The sequence below is a fragment of the Panulirus ornatus genome, chromosome 12 (genome assembly GCF_036320965.1).
Source record: "Panulirus ornatus isolate Po-2019 chromosome 12, ASM3632096v1, whole genome shotgun sequence".
Lineage (NCBI taxonomy): Eukaryota > Metazoa > Arthropoda > Malacostraca > Decapoda > Palinuridae > Panulirus > Panulirus ornatus.
Window position 1 is genome coordinate 39,862,518 of NC_092235.1, and position 17,551 is coordinate 39,880,068.

General features: G+C 41.5%; 1 protein-coding gene across 1 annotated transcript in view; it reads left to right on the plus strand.

Annotated features, from left to right (window-relative positions):
* Positions 1 to 17,551, plus strand: part of nclb (no child left behind) — a 343,194-nt gene that overhangs the window by 186,674 nt on the left and 138,969 nt on the right. Inside the window, exon 9 of the mRNA XM_071667808.1 lies at positions 1,471 to 1,585. Within this exon, the coding sequence (XP_071523909.1) occupies positions 1,471 to 1,585 (115 nt within the window). The remainder of the gene's footprint in view (positions 1 to 1,470; positions 1,586 to 17,551) is intronic.

Consider the following 17,551-nt stretch of genomic DNA (forward strand, 5'->3'; position numbering starts at 1 on the left):
GTGTGGAAATGAAATGTTTGAGGACAGCATGTGGTGGGAGGTGGTTTGATTGTGTAAGTAATGAAAAGGTAAGAGAGGGTTGTAGTAGTAGAAACAAATGTTGAGAGAGCTTAAGAGGGTGTGCTGAGAAGTTTTGGGTGTATGGAGAGAATGAGCGAGGAGAGGCTGACAAAAGAGGATGTGTGTGTCAGAAGTGAATTGCATAAGGAGAATGAGACCAAATTGGAGATGGAAGGATGCATTGAAAAAGATTTTGAGTGATCGGGGCCTGAACATGCAAGAGGGTGTAGGGTGAATTGAAAAGATGTGCTATACAGGGGTCACTGTGCTGTTGATGGACTGATCTGATAGTAAAAACAATGTGGTTGAGAAAGCTGAAGGTATGCTGAAATGTTTTCAACGTATGGAGAGAATGAGTGAGAAGAGGTTGACAAAGACGATACATCTGTCGGAATTGGAGGGGACAAGGAGAAGAGAGGACACCAACTCGTAGATGGAAGGAAGAATTGAAGAAGATTTTAAGTGATTGGGACCTGAACATGAAAGTATGAAAGTTATGCACAGGAGAGAGTGAGATGGAAAGACATAGTACACAGGGGTCAAGTTGCTGTTGAAGGACTGAACTGGGACGTGTGAAGTAGCGAGGGAAAACTATGGAAAGGTCTTTGGGACCTGGTGGTAGATAGTAGGTTGTGATTTCAGTGCATTACACATGACAGCTTGACAATGGACGTCAGTGAATGCAGCCTTTCTTCATCTATTCCTGGGGTTACCTCACTCATGTGAGAAATGGCAATCAAGTTTGAGAAAATGTATTTAAGTATGTATGTGTGCTATAGATACCTATTTTATCATCAAAATGTCCTTGAATACAAATGGCTCAGGAACATACATGACATAGTAGAAATGAGCATGATTGTTGCAGTTTTTTGAAAAGGAATGTGACTGGTAGTGTCCATGATGTGCAGTCACATGATCATATGGTTATGGGTTGATGATGTGTATGAGTGAATGGAAAGGCCGTTTGTAACATTCGTTCTTTGTAACTGGAAACAGTTAACAGTAATAGATAGATAGGTAGGAATGTAACATGGCTATGTAATTGGTATGATTATAGGTTATTAAATGAAGATTTAAGTGGTTGTTGTAAAAGAATCATAAAATGATGTACTTTAACATTTTTTATGAAGAATTTGTTTTAGACTTGAAAACTGCCATTGTTTTACAGTGGATCTGAATTGGTTCTTAGATAACTGTTACTTGCCATTTTGAAGAGCTTTGTTTGATGGTAGAATTTGAGAAAGTGAACAGGATGTTTCTGACAACACTATGCTAAATGTTTGTCATTGTCAGGTCATGGCTTCATACAAACTAAGATCACCATTACTCTGAATATTGTTGAAAGGAATGTATTAACCTTTCAGTAGAGCATGTTGCTTAATCCTCTTTTTATTTTGATTTATATTACAGAAAAGTGAGATTGTTTGACTGCCGTAGCAGTGACACCTGTAAGACTTGGAAACTTGATGGGGAGATTGAATGTGTAGCTTGGGAGGCAGATAGGAAGAAGCCATTCACCTGTGTGGTAAGTAATAGTAGCTTTTGTTATGTTATTTGATGATTTCATTTTTATCTACTGATGATGTTTCCTGTTAAAAAAAATTTCTTCAGATATTTTGGTCATGCACCCTTCCTCTCATTCAGCAGTAATTTTTCCTTGCTCATTTGCATACTTAGTTTTATCCACATTTTTTTTTCGACATTTCCCCATACTTTCAATTTCCTTTCAAAAAGAACTTTTAGTGTTTCAATATATTGTTGGTTGGAAAGAAGAATGTTGAATTAAATACTGTGAAATGAAATTTATAGTGCTGTTTAGAATTTAAGAATTAAGAAATCTGAAATATGAATTTGTTAATCACCATACATTTCACCCTTTGTGGCTTTCATTTTATTGGACCCAGACCTTTTTCCTGACTACTAACTGTACTTAAACTAATTTTCATGTTCTTGATCATATGGCAGTAGCATCTGTAATACACTGAATAATACAAATGTTATCAAACTCTTTAATTTTATTTGACTGTAATAGCATGAATAGCCACTGAAAAATGGTTCATGCTATTAGGCGTCTGCTTGCTCACACATCTACCTGCTTTTGAAGGTTGAAGATCATATTCATCGTGTCCAGAAATCACAGAAAAGCAGCTGGATATCGTTTGTTCCAGTAACATTAAAACTCTTGAATTTGCATGTAAATCTATACTTGTTTTGTTATATGCATATTACTGTATATACTATATTTTTATTTTCTTTTTATTTTGCTTTGTCGCTCTCTCCCGCATTAGCAAGGTAGCGCAAGGAAACAGACGAAAGATTGGCCCAACCCACCCACATACACATGTATATACATACATGTCCACACACGCATATATACATACCTATATATCTCAACGTATACATATATATACACACACAGACATATACATATATACACATGTACATAATTCATACTGTCTGCCTTTATTAATTCCTATCGCCACCCCGCCACACATGAAATAACAACCCCCTCCCCCTCTTGTGTGCAAGGTAGCGCTAGGAAAAGACAACAAAGGCCACATTTGTTCACACTCAGTCTCTACCTGTCATGTAATAATGCACCAAAACCACAGCTCCCTTTCCACATCCAGGCCCCACAAAACTTTCCATGGTTTACCCCAGACGCTTCATATGCCCTGGTTCAATCCATTGACAGTACGTCGACCCCGGTATACCACATCGTTCCAATTCACTCTATTCCTTGCATGCCTTTCACCCTCCTGCATGTTCAGGCCCCGATCACTCAAAATCTTTTTCTTTCCATCTTTCCACCTTCAATTTGGTCTCCCACTTCTCCTCATTCCCTCCACCTCTGACACATATATCCTCTTGGTCAAACTTTCCTCACTCATTCTCTCGATGTGACCAAACCATTTCAAAACACCCTCTTCTGCTCTCTCAACCACACTCTTTTTATTGCCACACATCTCTCTTACCCTTACATTACTTACTCGATCAAACCACCTCACACCACATATTGTCCTCAAACATCTCATTCCAGCACATCCACCCTCCTGCGCACAACTCTCTCCATAGCCCACGCCTCGCAACCATATAACATTGTTGGAACTACTATTCCTTCAAACATACCCATTTTTGCTTTCCAAGATAATGTTCTCGACTTCCACACAGTCTTCAAGGCTCCCAGAATTTTCGCCCCCTCCCTCACCCTATGATTCACCTCCGCTTCCATGGTTCCATCTGCTGCCAAATCCACTCCCAGATATCTAAAACACTTCACTTCTTCCAGTTTTTCTCCATTCAAATTTACCTCCCAATTGACTTGACCCTCAGCCCTACTGTACCTAATAACCTTGCTCATATTCACATTTACTCTCAACTTTCTTCTTTCACACACTTTACCAAATGTAGTCACCAGCTTCTGCAGTTTTTCACATGAATCAGCCACCAGCGCTGTATCAGCAGCGAACAACAACTGACTCACTTCCCAAGCTCTCTCATCTACAACAGACTGCATCGTTGCCCCTCTTACCAAAACTCTTGCATTCACCTCCGTAACAACCCCATCCATAAACAAATTAAACAACCATGGAGACATCACACACCCCTGCCGCAAACCTACATTCACTGAGAACCAATCACTTTCCTCTCTTCCTACATGTACACATGCCTTACGTCCTCGATAAAAACTTTTCACTGCTTCTATCAACTTGCCTCCCACACCATATATTCTTAATACCTTCCACAGAGCATCTCTATCAACCCTATCATATTCCTTCTCCAGATCCATAAATGCTACATACAAATCCATATGCTTTTCTAAGTAATTCTCACATTCATTCCTCAAAGCAAATACCTGATCCACACATCCTCTACCACTTCTGAAACCACACTGCTCTTCCCCAATCTGATGCTCTGTACATGCCTTCACCCTTTCAATCAATACCCTCCCATATAATTTCCCAGGAATACTCAACAAACTTATACCTCTGTAATTTGAGCACTCACCTTTGTCCCCTTTGCCTTTGTACAGGGGCACCATGCAAACATTCTACCAATCCTCAGGCACCTCACCATGAGACATTTTTTTTTTTTTTTTTTTTTTTTGCTTTGTCGCTGTCTCCCACGTTTGCGAGGTAGTGCAAGGAAACAGACGAAAGAAATGGCTCAACCCACCCCCATACACATGTATATACATACGTCCACACACGCAAATATACATACCTACACAGCTTTCCATGGTTTACCCCAGATGCTTCACATGCCTTGATTCAATCCACTGACAGCACGTCAACCCCGGTATACCACATCGATCCAATTCACTCTATTCCTTGCCCTCTTTCACCCTCCTCCATGTTCAGGCCCCGATCACACAAAATCTTTTTCACTCCATCTTTCCACCTCCAATTTGGTCTCCCACTTCTCCTCGTTCCCTCCACCTCCGACACATATATCCTCTTGGTCAATCTTTCCTCACTCATTCTCTCCATGTGCCCAGACCATTTCAAAATGAGACATACATACATTAAATAACCTTACCAACCAGTCAACAATACAATCACCCCCTTTTTTAATAAATTCCACTGCAATCCCATCCAAACCCGCTGCCTTGCCGGCTTTCATCTTCCGCAAAGCTTTTACTACCTCTTGTCTGTTTACCAAATCATTTTCCCTAACCCTGTCACTTTGCACTCCACCTCAGCCAAAACACCCTATATCTGCCACTCTATCATCAAACACATTCAACAAACCTTCAAAATACTCACTCCATCTCCTTCTCACATCACCACTACTTGTTATCACCTCCCCATCGGCCCCCTTCAATGGAGTTCCCATTTGTTCCCTTGTCTTATGCACTTTATTTACCTCCTTCCAAAACATCTTTTTATTCTCTCTAAAATTTAATGATACTCTCTTACCCCAACTCTCTTTTGCCCTCTTTTTCACCTCTTGCACCTTTCTCTTGACCTCCTGCCTCTTTCTTTTGTACATCTCCCACTCATTTGCATTATTTCCCTGCAAAAATCGTCCAAATACCTCTCTTCTCTTTCACTAATAATCTTACTTCTTCATCCCACCACTCACTACCCTTTCTAATCTGCCCACCTCCCACGCTTCTCATGCCACAAGCATCTTTTGCGCAAGCCATCACTGCTTCCCTAAATACATCCCATTCCTCCCCCACTCCCCTTACCTCCTTAGTTCTCACCTTTTTCCATTCTGTACTCAGTCTCTCCTGTTACTTCCTCACACAAGACTCCTTCTCAAGCTCACTTACTCTCACCACTCTCTTCATCCCCATATTCTCTCTTCTTTTCTGAAAACCTCTACAAATCTTCACCTTCACCTCCACAAGATAATGATTAGACATCCCTCCAGTTGCACCTCTCAGCACATTAACATCCAAAAGTCTCTCTTTCGCGTGCCTATCAATTAACATGTAATCCAATAACGCTCTCTGGCCATCTCTCCTACTTACATACATATATTTATGTATATCTCTCTTTTCAAACTAGGTATTTCCAATCACCAGTCCTTTTTCAGCACATAAATGTACAAGCTCTTCACCATTTCAATTTACAACACTGAACACCCCGTGTATATCAATTATTCCCTCAACTGCCACATTACTCACCTTTGCATTCAAATCACCCATCACTTTTACCCGGTCTCGTGCATTAAAACTACTAACACACTAATTGTGCTGCTCCCAAAACACTTGCCTCTCATGATCTTTCTTCTCATGCCCAGGTGCATATGCACCAATAATCACCCATCTCTCTCCATCCACTTTCAATTTTACCCATATCAATCTAGAGTTTACTTTCTTACACTCTATCACATACTCCCACCACTCCTCTTTCAGGAGTAGTGCTACTCCTTCCCTAGCTCTTGTCCTCTCACTAACCCCTGATTTTACTCCCAAGACTATATATATACAATATTACATCATTGTGATACACTACATTTTTTTTTTTTCCTTTGTCGCTGTCTCCCGCGTTTGCGAGGTAGCGCAAGGAAAGAGACGAAAGAAATGGCCCAACCCACCCCCATACACATGTATATACATACGTCCACACACGCAAATATACATACCTATACAGCTTTCCATGGTTTACCCCAGACGCTTCACATGCCCTGATTCAATCCACTGACAGCATGTCAACCCCGGTATACCACATCGATCCAATTCACTCTATTCCTTGCCCTCCTTTCACCCTCCTGCATGTTCAGGCCCTGATCACACAAAATCTTTTTCACTCCATCTTTCCACCTCCAATTTGGTCTCCCACTTCTTGTTCCCTTCACCTCCGACACATATATCCTCTTGGTCAATCTTTCCTCACTCATTCTCTCCATGTGCCCAAACCATTTCAAAACACCCTCTTCTGCTCTCTCAACCACGCTCTTTTTATTTCCACACATCTCTCTTACCCTTACGTTACTTACTCGATCAAACCACCTCACACCACACATAGTCCTCAAACATCTCATTTCCAGCACATCCATCCTCCTGCGCACAACTCTATCCATAGCCCATGCCTCGCAACCATACAACATTGTTGGAACCACTATTCCTTCAAACATACCCATTTTTGCTTTCCGAGATAATGTTCTTGACTTCCACACATTCTTCAAGGCTCCCAGGATTTTCGCCCCCTCCCCCACCCTATGATCCACTTCCGCTTCCATGGTTCCATCCGCTGCCAGATCCACTCCCAGATATCTAAAACACTTTACTTCCTCCAGTTTTTCTCCATTCAAACTTACCTCCCAATTAACTTGACCCTCAACCCTACTGTACCTAATTTTAGTAGAATTGTATACAGGTGTCTAGTGACATTCCTAGGATCCCATTCTGTACTATTTTACAGAGGAAAGAGTTGAAATTGAAAAAAAATTGAAATTGAATTTGCATTCACTTGGTGGGACAATTTTTCTCATCTTTTCATGCTTTTTGGACTCAAATTCAAGATTCTTTAACTTTTTAGCCTTTATTTACTTATACTCTTTTGCATTCATGGGCCTTTTGGGTGCAATAGATGGCATACCAAATCCTGAGGTAGCTGGGTAGAACTTCACTCCTTTGTAAAAGTAAACTATTACTGATTTATAAAAAGATAAATCTAGATTTCCTCTTTAGTGATGTAATTCTGATAGAACCAGCACTGCCACCTGAGAGAAGTGGGCAGTGCAGATTGACAGTATGGTCATGTGATCATGCTTCCATTGTGTGATTGATATTTGGCTTGAAAGGCATTAGTTGTATCAGGTTCACAACAAATTGTTGATTTCTGTGATGAAGAAGTATTTTGAGCAATTTTGTTTTCTTAAGGATATTAAGGTTTTCCAGTTCCTCATTGGTTTTATGAATAGCACAAGGAAACAAGGCAGATAGAGAACAGGGTAGGACAGGTGAGATTGTGATCATGGACCCAATACAGGTAGACATTCATCCCATGCCCATTGCTGCATACACACATATTAGCAGAGTTCCAAACCCACTCATCAATAATGACAGTCATGTAAATTGAGCCTGGACTGTGAATATTTAAGGCCCGCAATAAATAACATAGCAAAATCGGCATAATGTACACACATGCTAGGAGCACAGACCTCAGAACAAAATGATCTGATGTCATGGGTTACCACCAGTATACCAAACATTATTGCAGTCTCAGAATCGTAGGTAACTTTTAAGTTGGACATTTACTCAACAGACTACCAATACTGTTTATGGATACAAACTGTTCATAAACAACCATTTGTACAAGGCAAGACGTAAATGCCAAAGTTCATTTAGAGTAAGCAAGGTATATTCCAATGTTTACAATTATGTGTGGGCTGATGTTACTCTTAAAATTAGAAATAGACCATGTTTTGGAATCATATACAGACCTCCTGACAAAAAGGAAGAAGTCAGCAAAATGCTCTATATAATGAATTATATCTTTAGACAGTGGTAGAGGATGTGTGGATCAGGTGTTTGCTTTGAAGATTGTATGTGAGAAATAGAAAAACAGATAGATTTGTATGTAGCATATATGGATCTGGAGAAGGCATTTGATAGAGATGCTCTGTGGAAGGTATTAAGAATATATGGTGTGGAAGGCAAGTTGCTGGAAGCAGTGAAAATTTTTTATCGAGGATGTAAGAAGTGTACGAGTAGGAAGAGAAGAATGTGATTGGTTCTCAGTGAATGTCAGTTTGTGGCAGGGATGCGTGATGTCTCCATGGTTGTTTAATTTGTTCATGGACGGGGTTGTTAGGGAGGTGAATGCAAGAGTTTTGGAGAGAGGGGCAAGTATGCAGTGTGTTGTGGATGAGAGGGCTTGGGAAGTGAGTCAGTTGCTGTTCGCTGATACAGTGCTGTTGGCTGATTGTGGTGAGAAACTGCAGAAGCTGGAGACTGAGTTTGGTAAAGTGTGTGAAAGAAGAAAGCTGAGAGTAAATGTGAATAAGAGCAAAGTTATTAGGTACAGTCAGGTTGAGGAACAAGTCAATTGGGAGGTAAGTTTGAATGGAGAAAAACTGAAGGAATTGAAGCGATTTAGATACCTGGGAGTGGATTTGGCAGCGGATGGAACCATGGAAACTGAAGTCAGTTACAGGGTGGGGGAGGGGGTGAAAGTTTTGGGAGCATTGAAAAATTTGTGGAAAGCAAGAATATTATTTTGGAAAGCAAAAATGAGTATGTTTGAAGAAATAGTGGTTCCAACAATGTTATATGGTTGCGAGGCGTGGGCTATAGATAGGGTTGTATGAGGGACGGTGGATGTGTTGGAAATGAAATGTTTGAGAACAATTTGTGGTGTGAGGTGGTTTTTTTTATCAAGTAAGTAATGGAAAGGTAAAAGATGTGTGGTGATTAAAAGAGTGTGGTTGAGAGAGCATAAGAGGGTGTATTGAAATGGTTTGAAATGGAGAGAATGGGTAAGGAAAGATTGAAAAAGAAGATGTATGTATCAGAGTTGGAGGGAACGAGGAGTAATGGGACACTACATTGTAGATGGAAAGATGGAGTGGAAAAGATTTTGAGCAATTGGGGCCAGCACATCCAAGAGGGTGAAAGGCGTGCAAGGAATAGAGTGAATTGCAACGATATGGTATATCGGGGTTGAGGTGCTATCAATGGATTAAACCGGGGCATGTGGAGCATCTGGGACAAACGATGGAAAGTTTTATGGGGCCTGGATGTGGAAAGTGAGTTGTGGTTTCAGTGCATTACACATGACAACTAGGTTGTAAGTGTGAACAAACATACAGAGGTATAAGTTTGTTGTGTAAAACTGAAAGTGAATTGAGAGAGATGGGTGATTATTGGTGAATATGCACCTGGGCATGAGAAGAAAGATCATGAGAGGCAAATGTTTTGGGAGGAGTTGAGTGAGTGTGTTAGTAGTTTTGATGCACGAGACCGGGTTATAGTGATGGGTGATTTGAATGCAAAGGTGAGTAATGTGACAGTTGAGAGAATAATTGTTGTACATGGGGTGTTTAGTGTTGTAAATGGAAATGGTGAAGAGCTTGTAGATTTATGTGCTAAAAAAGGACTAGTGATGATTGGGAATACCTGGTTTAAAAAGAGAGATATACATAAATATACGTATGTAAGTAGGAGAGATGGCCAGAGAGCATTATTGGATTACGTGTTAATTGATAGGCGGACGAGAGAGACTTTTGGATGCTAATGTGCTGAGAGGTGCAACTGGAGGGATGTCTAATCATTATCTTGTTGAGGCAAAGGTAAAGATATGTAGAAGTTTTCAGAAAAGAAGAGAGAATGTTGGGGTGAAGAGAGTGGTGAGAGTAAGTGAGCTTGGGAAGGAGACTTGTGTGAGGAAGTACCTGGAGAGACTGAGTACATAATGGAAAAAGGTGAGAAGAAAGGATATAAGGGGAGTGGAGCAGGAATGGTATGTATTTAGTGAAGCAGTGATGGCTTGCGCAAAAGATACTTGTGGCGTGAGAAGTGTGGAAGGTGGGTAGATTAGAAAGGGTAGTGAGTGGTGGGATGAAGAAGTAAGATTATTAGTGAAAGAGAAGAGAGAGGCATTTGTACGATTTTTTTGCAGGGAAATAATGCAAATGACTGGGAGATATATAAAAGAAAGAGACATGAGGTCAAGAGAAAGGTGCAAGAGGTGAAAAAGAGGGCAAATTAGAGTTGGAGTGAGAGAGTATCATTAAATTTTATGGAGAATGAATAGATGTTTTGAAGGAGGTAAATAAAGTGCATAAAACAAGGGAACAAATGGGAACATCAGTGAAGGGGGCTAATGGGGAGGTGATAACAAGTAGTGGTGATGTGAGAAGGAGATGGAGTGAGTATTTTGAAGGTTTGTTGAATGTGTTTGATGATAGAGTGGCAGATGTAGGGTGTTTTGGTCGAGGTGGTGTGCAAAGTGAGAGGGTTAGGGAAAATGATTTGGTAAACATAGAAGAGGTAGTAAAAGCTTTGCGGAAGATGAAAGCCGGCAAGGCAGGGGGTTTGGATGGTATTGCAGGCAAAGGGAATAAAAGCGAGTGCTCAAGTTACAGAGGTATAAGTTTGTTGAGTATTCCTTGGAAATTATATGGGAGGGTATGGATTGAGAGAGTGAAGACATGTACAGAGCATCAGATTGGGGAAGAGCAGTGTGGTTTCAGAAGTGGTATAGGATGTGTGGATCAGGTGTTTGCTTTGAAGAATGTATGTGAGAAATACTTAGAAAAGCAAATAGATTTGTATGTAGCATTTATGGATCTGGAGAAGGCTTATGATAGAGTTGATAGAGATGCTCCGTAGAAGGTAAAAAGAATATATTGTGTGGAAGGCAAGTTGTTAGAAGCAGTGAAAAGTTTTTATCGAGGCTGTAAGGCATGTGTACGAGTAGGAAGAGAGGAAAGTGATTGGTTCTCAGTGAATGTTGGTTTGCGGCAGGGGTGTGGGATGTCTCCATGGTTGTTTAATATGCTTATGGATGGGTTTGTTAGGGAGATGAATGCAGTAGTTTTAGAAAGAGGAGCAATTATGCAGTCTGTTGTGGATGAGAGAGCTTAGGAAGTGAGCCATTTGTTCACTGACGATACAGCGTTGTTGGCTGATTCATGTGTGAAACTGCAGAAGCTGATGACTGAGTTTGGTAAAGTGTGTGAAAGAAGAAAGCTGAGAGTAAATGTGAATAAGAGCAAGGTTATTGGGTACAGTAGAGTTGAGGGACAAGGCAATTGGGAGGTAAGTTTGAATGGAGGAAAACTGGAGGAAGTGAAGTGTTTTAGATATCTGGGAGTGGATTTGGCAGAGGATGAAACCATGGAAGCAGAAGTGAATCATAGGGTGGGGGAGGGGGCAATAGTTGTGGAAGCGTTGAAGAATGTGTGGAAGTCGAGAACATTATCTCGGAAAGCAAAAATGGGTATGTTTGAAGGAATAGTGATTCCAACAATGTTGTATGGTTGCGAAGCATGGGCTATTGATAGAGTTGTGAGGAGGAGGATGGATGTGCTGGAAATGAGATGTTTGAGGTTAATATGTGGTGTGAGGTGGTTTGATCGAGTAAGTAATAATAGGGTAAGAGAGATGTGTGGTAATAAAAAGAGTGTGTTTGAGAGAGCAGAAGAGGACGTTTTGAAATGATTTGGACACATGGAGAGAATGAGTGAGGAAAGATTGACCAAGAGGATATGTCAGAAGTGGAGTGAACGAGGAGAAGTGAGAGACCCAATTGGAGGTCGAAAGATAGAGTGAAAAAGATTTTGAGTAATCGGGTCCCGAACATGCAGGAGGGTGAAAGGCGTGCAAGGATTAGAGTGGATTGGAACGATGTGTTGTACCGGGGTCGACATGCTGTCAATGGATTTAACCAGGGCATTTGAAGCGTCTGGGGTAAACCATGGAAAGTTCTGCGGGGCCTGTTTGTGGAAATGGAGCTGTGGTTTCAGTGCATTATACATGACAGCTAGAGACTGAGTGTGAATGAATGTGACCTTTGTTTTCTTTTCCTAGCGCTACCTCATGCACATGGGGGGGCAGGGGTTGTTATTTCATGTGTGGCGGGGTGGCAATGGAAATGAATAAAGGCAGACAGTATGCATTATGTACATGTGTATATATGTATATGTGTGTGTGTGTATATATGTATACGTTGAGATGTATAGGTATGTATATTTGCGTGTGTGGACGTGTATGTATATACATGTGTATGTGGGTGGGTTGGGCGATTCTTTCGTCTGTTTCCTTGCACTACCTCGCTAACATAGGAGACAGCAACAAAGGAAAATATATATATATATATATATATATATATATTTTTTTTTTTTTATACTTTGTCGCTGTCTCCCGCGTTTGCGAGGTAGCGCAAGGAAACAGACGAAAGAAATGGCCCAACCCCCCCATACACATGTACATACACACGTCCACACACGCAAATATACACACCTACACAGCTTTCCATGGTTCACCCCAGACGCTTCACATGCCTTGATTCAATCCACTGACAGCACGTCAACCCCTGTATACCACATCGCTCCAATTCACTCTATTCCTTGCCCTCCTTTCACCCTCCTGCATGTTCAGGCCCCGATCACACAAAATCCTTTTCACTCCATCTTTCCACCTCCAATTTGGTCTCCCTCTTCTCCTCGTTCCCTCCACCTCCGACACATATATCCTCTTGGTCAATCTTTCCTCACTCATTCTCTCCATGTGCCCAAACCATTTCAAAACACCCTCTTCTGCTCTCTCAACCACGCTCTTTTTATTTCCACACATCTCTCTTACCCTTACGTTACTTACTCGATCAAACCACCTCACACCACACATTGTCCTCAAACATCTCATTTCCAGCACATCCATCCTCCTGCGCACAACTCTATCCATAGCCCACGCCTCGCAACCATACAACATTGTTGGAACTACTATTCCTTCAAACATACCCATTTTTGCTTTCCGGGATAATGTTCTCGACTTCCACACATTTTTCAAGGCTCCCAAAATTTTCGCCCCCTCCCCCACCCTATGATCCACTTCCGTTTCCATGGTTCCATCCGCTGACAGATCCACTCCCAGATATCTAAAACACTTCACTTCCTCCAGTTTTTCACCATTCAAACTCACCTCCCAATTGACTTGACCCTCAACCCTACTGTACCTAATAACCTTGCTCTTATTGACATTTACTCTTAACTTTCTTCTTCCACACACTTTACCAAACTCCGTCACCAGCTTCTGCAGTTTCTCACATGAATCCGCCACCAGCGCTGTATCATCAGCGAACAACAACTGACTCACTTCCCAAGCTCTCTCATCCCCAACAGACTTCATACTTGCCCCTCTTTCCAAAACTCTTGCATTTACCTCCCTAACAACCCCATCCATAAACAAATTAAACAACCATGGAGACATCACACACCCCTGCCGCAAACCTACATTCACTGAGAACCAATCACTTTCCTCTCTTCCTACACGTACACATGCCTTACATCCTCGATAAAAACTTTTCACTGCTTCTAACAACTTGCCTCCCACACCATATATTCTTAATACCTTCCACAGAGCATCTCTATCAACTCTATCATATGCCTTCTCCAGATCCATAAATGCTACATACAAATCCATTTGCTTTTCTAAGTATTTCTCACATACATTCTTCAAAGCAAACACCTGATCCACACATCCTCTACCACTTCTGAAACCACACTGCTCTTCCCTAATCTGATGCTCTGTACATGCCTTCACCCTCTCAATCAATACCCTCCCATATAATTTACCAGGAATACTCAACAAACTTATACCTCTGTAATTTGAGCACTCACTCTTATCCCCTTTGCCTTTGTACAATGGCACTATGCAAGCATTCCGCCAATCCTCAGGCACCTCACCATGAGTCATACATACATTAAATAACCTTACCAACCAGTCAACAATACAGTCACCCCCTTTTTTAATAAATTCCACTGCAATACCATCCAAACCTGCTGCCTTGCCGGCTTTCATCTTCCGCAAAGCTTTTACTACCTCTTCTCTGTTTACCAAATCATTTTCCCTAACCCTCTCACTTTGCACACCACCTCGACCCAAACACCCTATATCTGCCACTCTGTCATCAGACACATTCAACAAACCTTCAAAATACTCATTCCATCTCCTTCTCACATCACCACTACTTGTTATCACCTCCCCATTTACGCCCTTCACTGAAGTTCCCATTTGCTCCCTTGTCTTACGCACCCTATTTATATATATATATATATATATATATATATATATATATATATATATATATATATATATTTCACTCAGAGCCAAAACATCCAGGTTCCTTTCCTCAAACATACTACCTATCTCTCCTTTTTTCACATCTTGGTTACATCCACACACATTTAGGCACCCCACTCTGAGCCTTTGAGGAGGATGAGCACTCCCCGCGTGACTCCTTCTTCTGTTTCCCATTTTAGAAAGTTAATACAAGGAGGGGAGGATTTCTGGCCCCCCGCTCCCGTCCCCTCTAGTCGCTTTCTACGACACGCGAGGAATACGTGGGAAGTATTCTTTCACCCCTATCCCCAGGGATAATATACATATATATATACATATACACACACACACACACGCACACACACACACACACACGTATATATACATATGAAAAATGTAAGAAACAATTTAGAAAACTGAAACTTCTAGCTTGAAATGAATGAAAAAAAAAATGAATGTCACATAATGGTTCAACCTCTGGCTATGGAAAAAAGGAAATGTATAATTTATTTACACAAACGTCAATAGCAGTTCTCATCAATTTAACCACTGTATCAATAAGCTTCAATGTCTAAGCTACATTTTTTCTCCAATTTCACTATTTTCCTTCACATTTTCAATTGTGTCTGAAGGTTCTACTTCAAGAGTGATTGTTTTTTCAGTAAGGGTCTTCACATCCTGGTTACATCCACACACATTTAGGCACCCCACTCTGAGCCTTCGAGGAGGTGTCAGTTCTTCGTGAACCAGATTGACATTCCTGGTTGATGCCTCAGGGATGGAGAAGCCTCAAAAGCAGTTAAGAATTTGCTTAGTGAGGCAAACATGGCTGGGACGACAAGGAACACTTGTTCAGCTGAAAACTTTTAGGCCCCGTTGTTCTGGGGGTGTGTACGAGGGGATGGATGTCAGAAGATACCAGCTTGACTCTAGATTGTCCCAAGTCTTGCGCCATGTAAAACTTTTGGCCTCTCGTCTCCACACAGCTTGATCAATTTCACAGCTTCACTAATGGGTCTCGTTAATTGTTTCAAGCTGTGGCTTCTCTGGATTACACTGCCCTCGGGCTTGATCGAAGCGTCTATAGTCTCAAGCACAGACATTGAGCCATCAAGTAAGGATGTAATCAAAAGTCTCGAAGTTACTACGTCTTGCATCCCAGATCACACACACACACACACTGCAGTAAGTTAGACCTCAACAACGATGTCCATCAACCAGCCATCATACCCAAATTACCAGGGTAAAGGGGAAGAGTGGTTTGGGAATGTCTGGGGAGTAAAGTCAGGGGTTAGTGAGAGGACAAGAGCAAGGGAAGGAGTAGCAATACTCCTGAAACAGGAGTTGTGGGAGTATGTGATAGAGTGTAAGAAAGTAAATTCTCGATTAATATGGGTAAAACTGAAAGTTGATGGAGAGAGGTGGGTGATTATTGGTGCATATGCACCTGGGCATGAGAAGAAAGATCAAGAGAGGCAAGTGTCTTGGGAGCAGCTGAATGAGTGTGTTAGTGGTTTTGATGCACGAGACCGGGTTATAGTGATGGGTGATTTGAATGCAAAGGTGAGTAATATGGCAGTTGAGGGAATAATTGGTATACATGGGGTGTTCAGTGTTGTAAATGGAAATGGTGAAGAGCTTGTAGATTTATGTGCAGAAAAAGGACTGATGATTGGGAATACCTGGTTTAAAAAGCGAGATATACATAAGTATACTTATGTAAGTAGGAGAGATGGCCAGAGAGCGTTATTGGATTACGTGTTAATTGACAGGCGTGTGAAAGAGAGACTTTTGGATGTTAATGTGCTGAGAGGTGCAACTGGAGGGATGTCTGATCATTATCTTGTGGAGGCTAAGGTGAAGATTTGTATGGGTTTTCAGAAAAGAAGAGTGAATGTTGGGGTGAAGAGGGTGGTGAGAGTAAGTGAGCTTGAGAAGGAGACCTGTGTGAGGAAGTACCAGGAGAGACTGAGTACAAAATGGAAAAAGGTGAGAACAATGGAAGCAAGGGGAGTGGGGGAGGAATGGGATGTATTTAGGGAATCAGTGATGGATTGCGCAAAAGATGCTTGTGGCATGAGAAGAGTGGGAGGTGGGTTGATTAGAAAGGGTAGTGAGTGGTGGGATGAAGAAGTAAGAGTATTAGTGAAAGAGAAGAGAGAGGCATTTGGACGATTTTTGCAGGGATAAAATGCAATTGAGTGGGAGATATATAAAAGAAAGAGACAGGAGGTCAAGAGAAAGGTGCAAGAGGTGAAAAAAAGGGCAAATGAGAGTTGGGGTGAGAGAGTATCATTAAATTATATGGAGAATAAAAAGATGTTCTGGAAGGAGGTAAATAAGGTGCGTAAGACAAGGGAGCAAATGGGAACTTCAGTGAAGGGCGCAAATGGGGAGCATCTCTATCAACTCTATCATATGCCTTATCCAGATCCATAAATGCTACATACAAATCCATTTGCTTTTCTAAGTATTTCTCACATACATTCTTCAAAGCAAACACCTGATCCACACATCCTCTACCACTTCTGAAACCACACTGCTCTTCCCCAATCTGATGCTCTGTACATGCCTTCACCCTCTCAATCAATACCCTCCCATATAATTTACCAGGAATACTCAACAAAGTTATACCTCTGTAATTTGAGCACTCACTCTTATCCCCTTTGCCTTTGTACAATGGCACTATGCACGCATTCCGCCAATCCTCAGGCACCTCACCATGAGTCATACATACATTAAATAACCTTACCAACCAGTCAACAATACAGTCACCCCCTTTTTTAATAAATTCCACTGCAATACCATCCAAACCAAATATATATATATATATATATATATATATTATTATTATTATTATTTTGCTTTGACGCTGTCTCCCGCGCCTGGAAGGTAGCGCAAGGAAACAGACGAAAGAAATGGCCCAACCTACCCCCACACACATGCACGCACACACACGTCCACACACGCAAACATACACACCCACACATCCCAACGTACACACATATATACACACACAGACACACACATATACACACATGCACACAATTCTCATTGTCTGTCCCTACTCACCCCCATCGCCACCCCGCTACACACAGAATAACATCCCCCTCCCCCGTCTGTGTGCGAGGCAGTGCCAGAAAAAGACAACAAAGGCCCCATTCGCTCACACTCGGTCTCCAGCTGTCATGCAATAATGCCCGAAACCACAGCTCCGTTTCCGCATACAGGCCCCACAGAAGTTTCCATGGT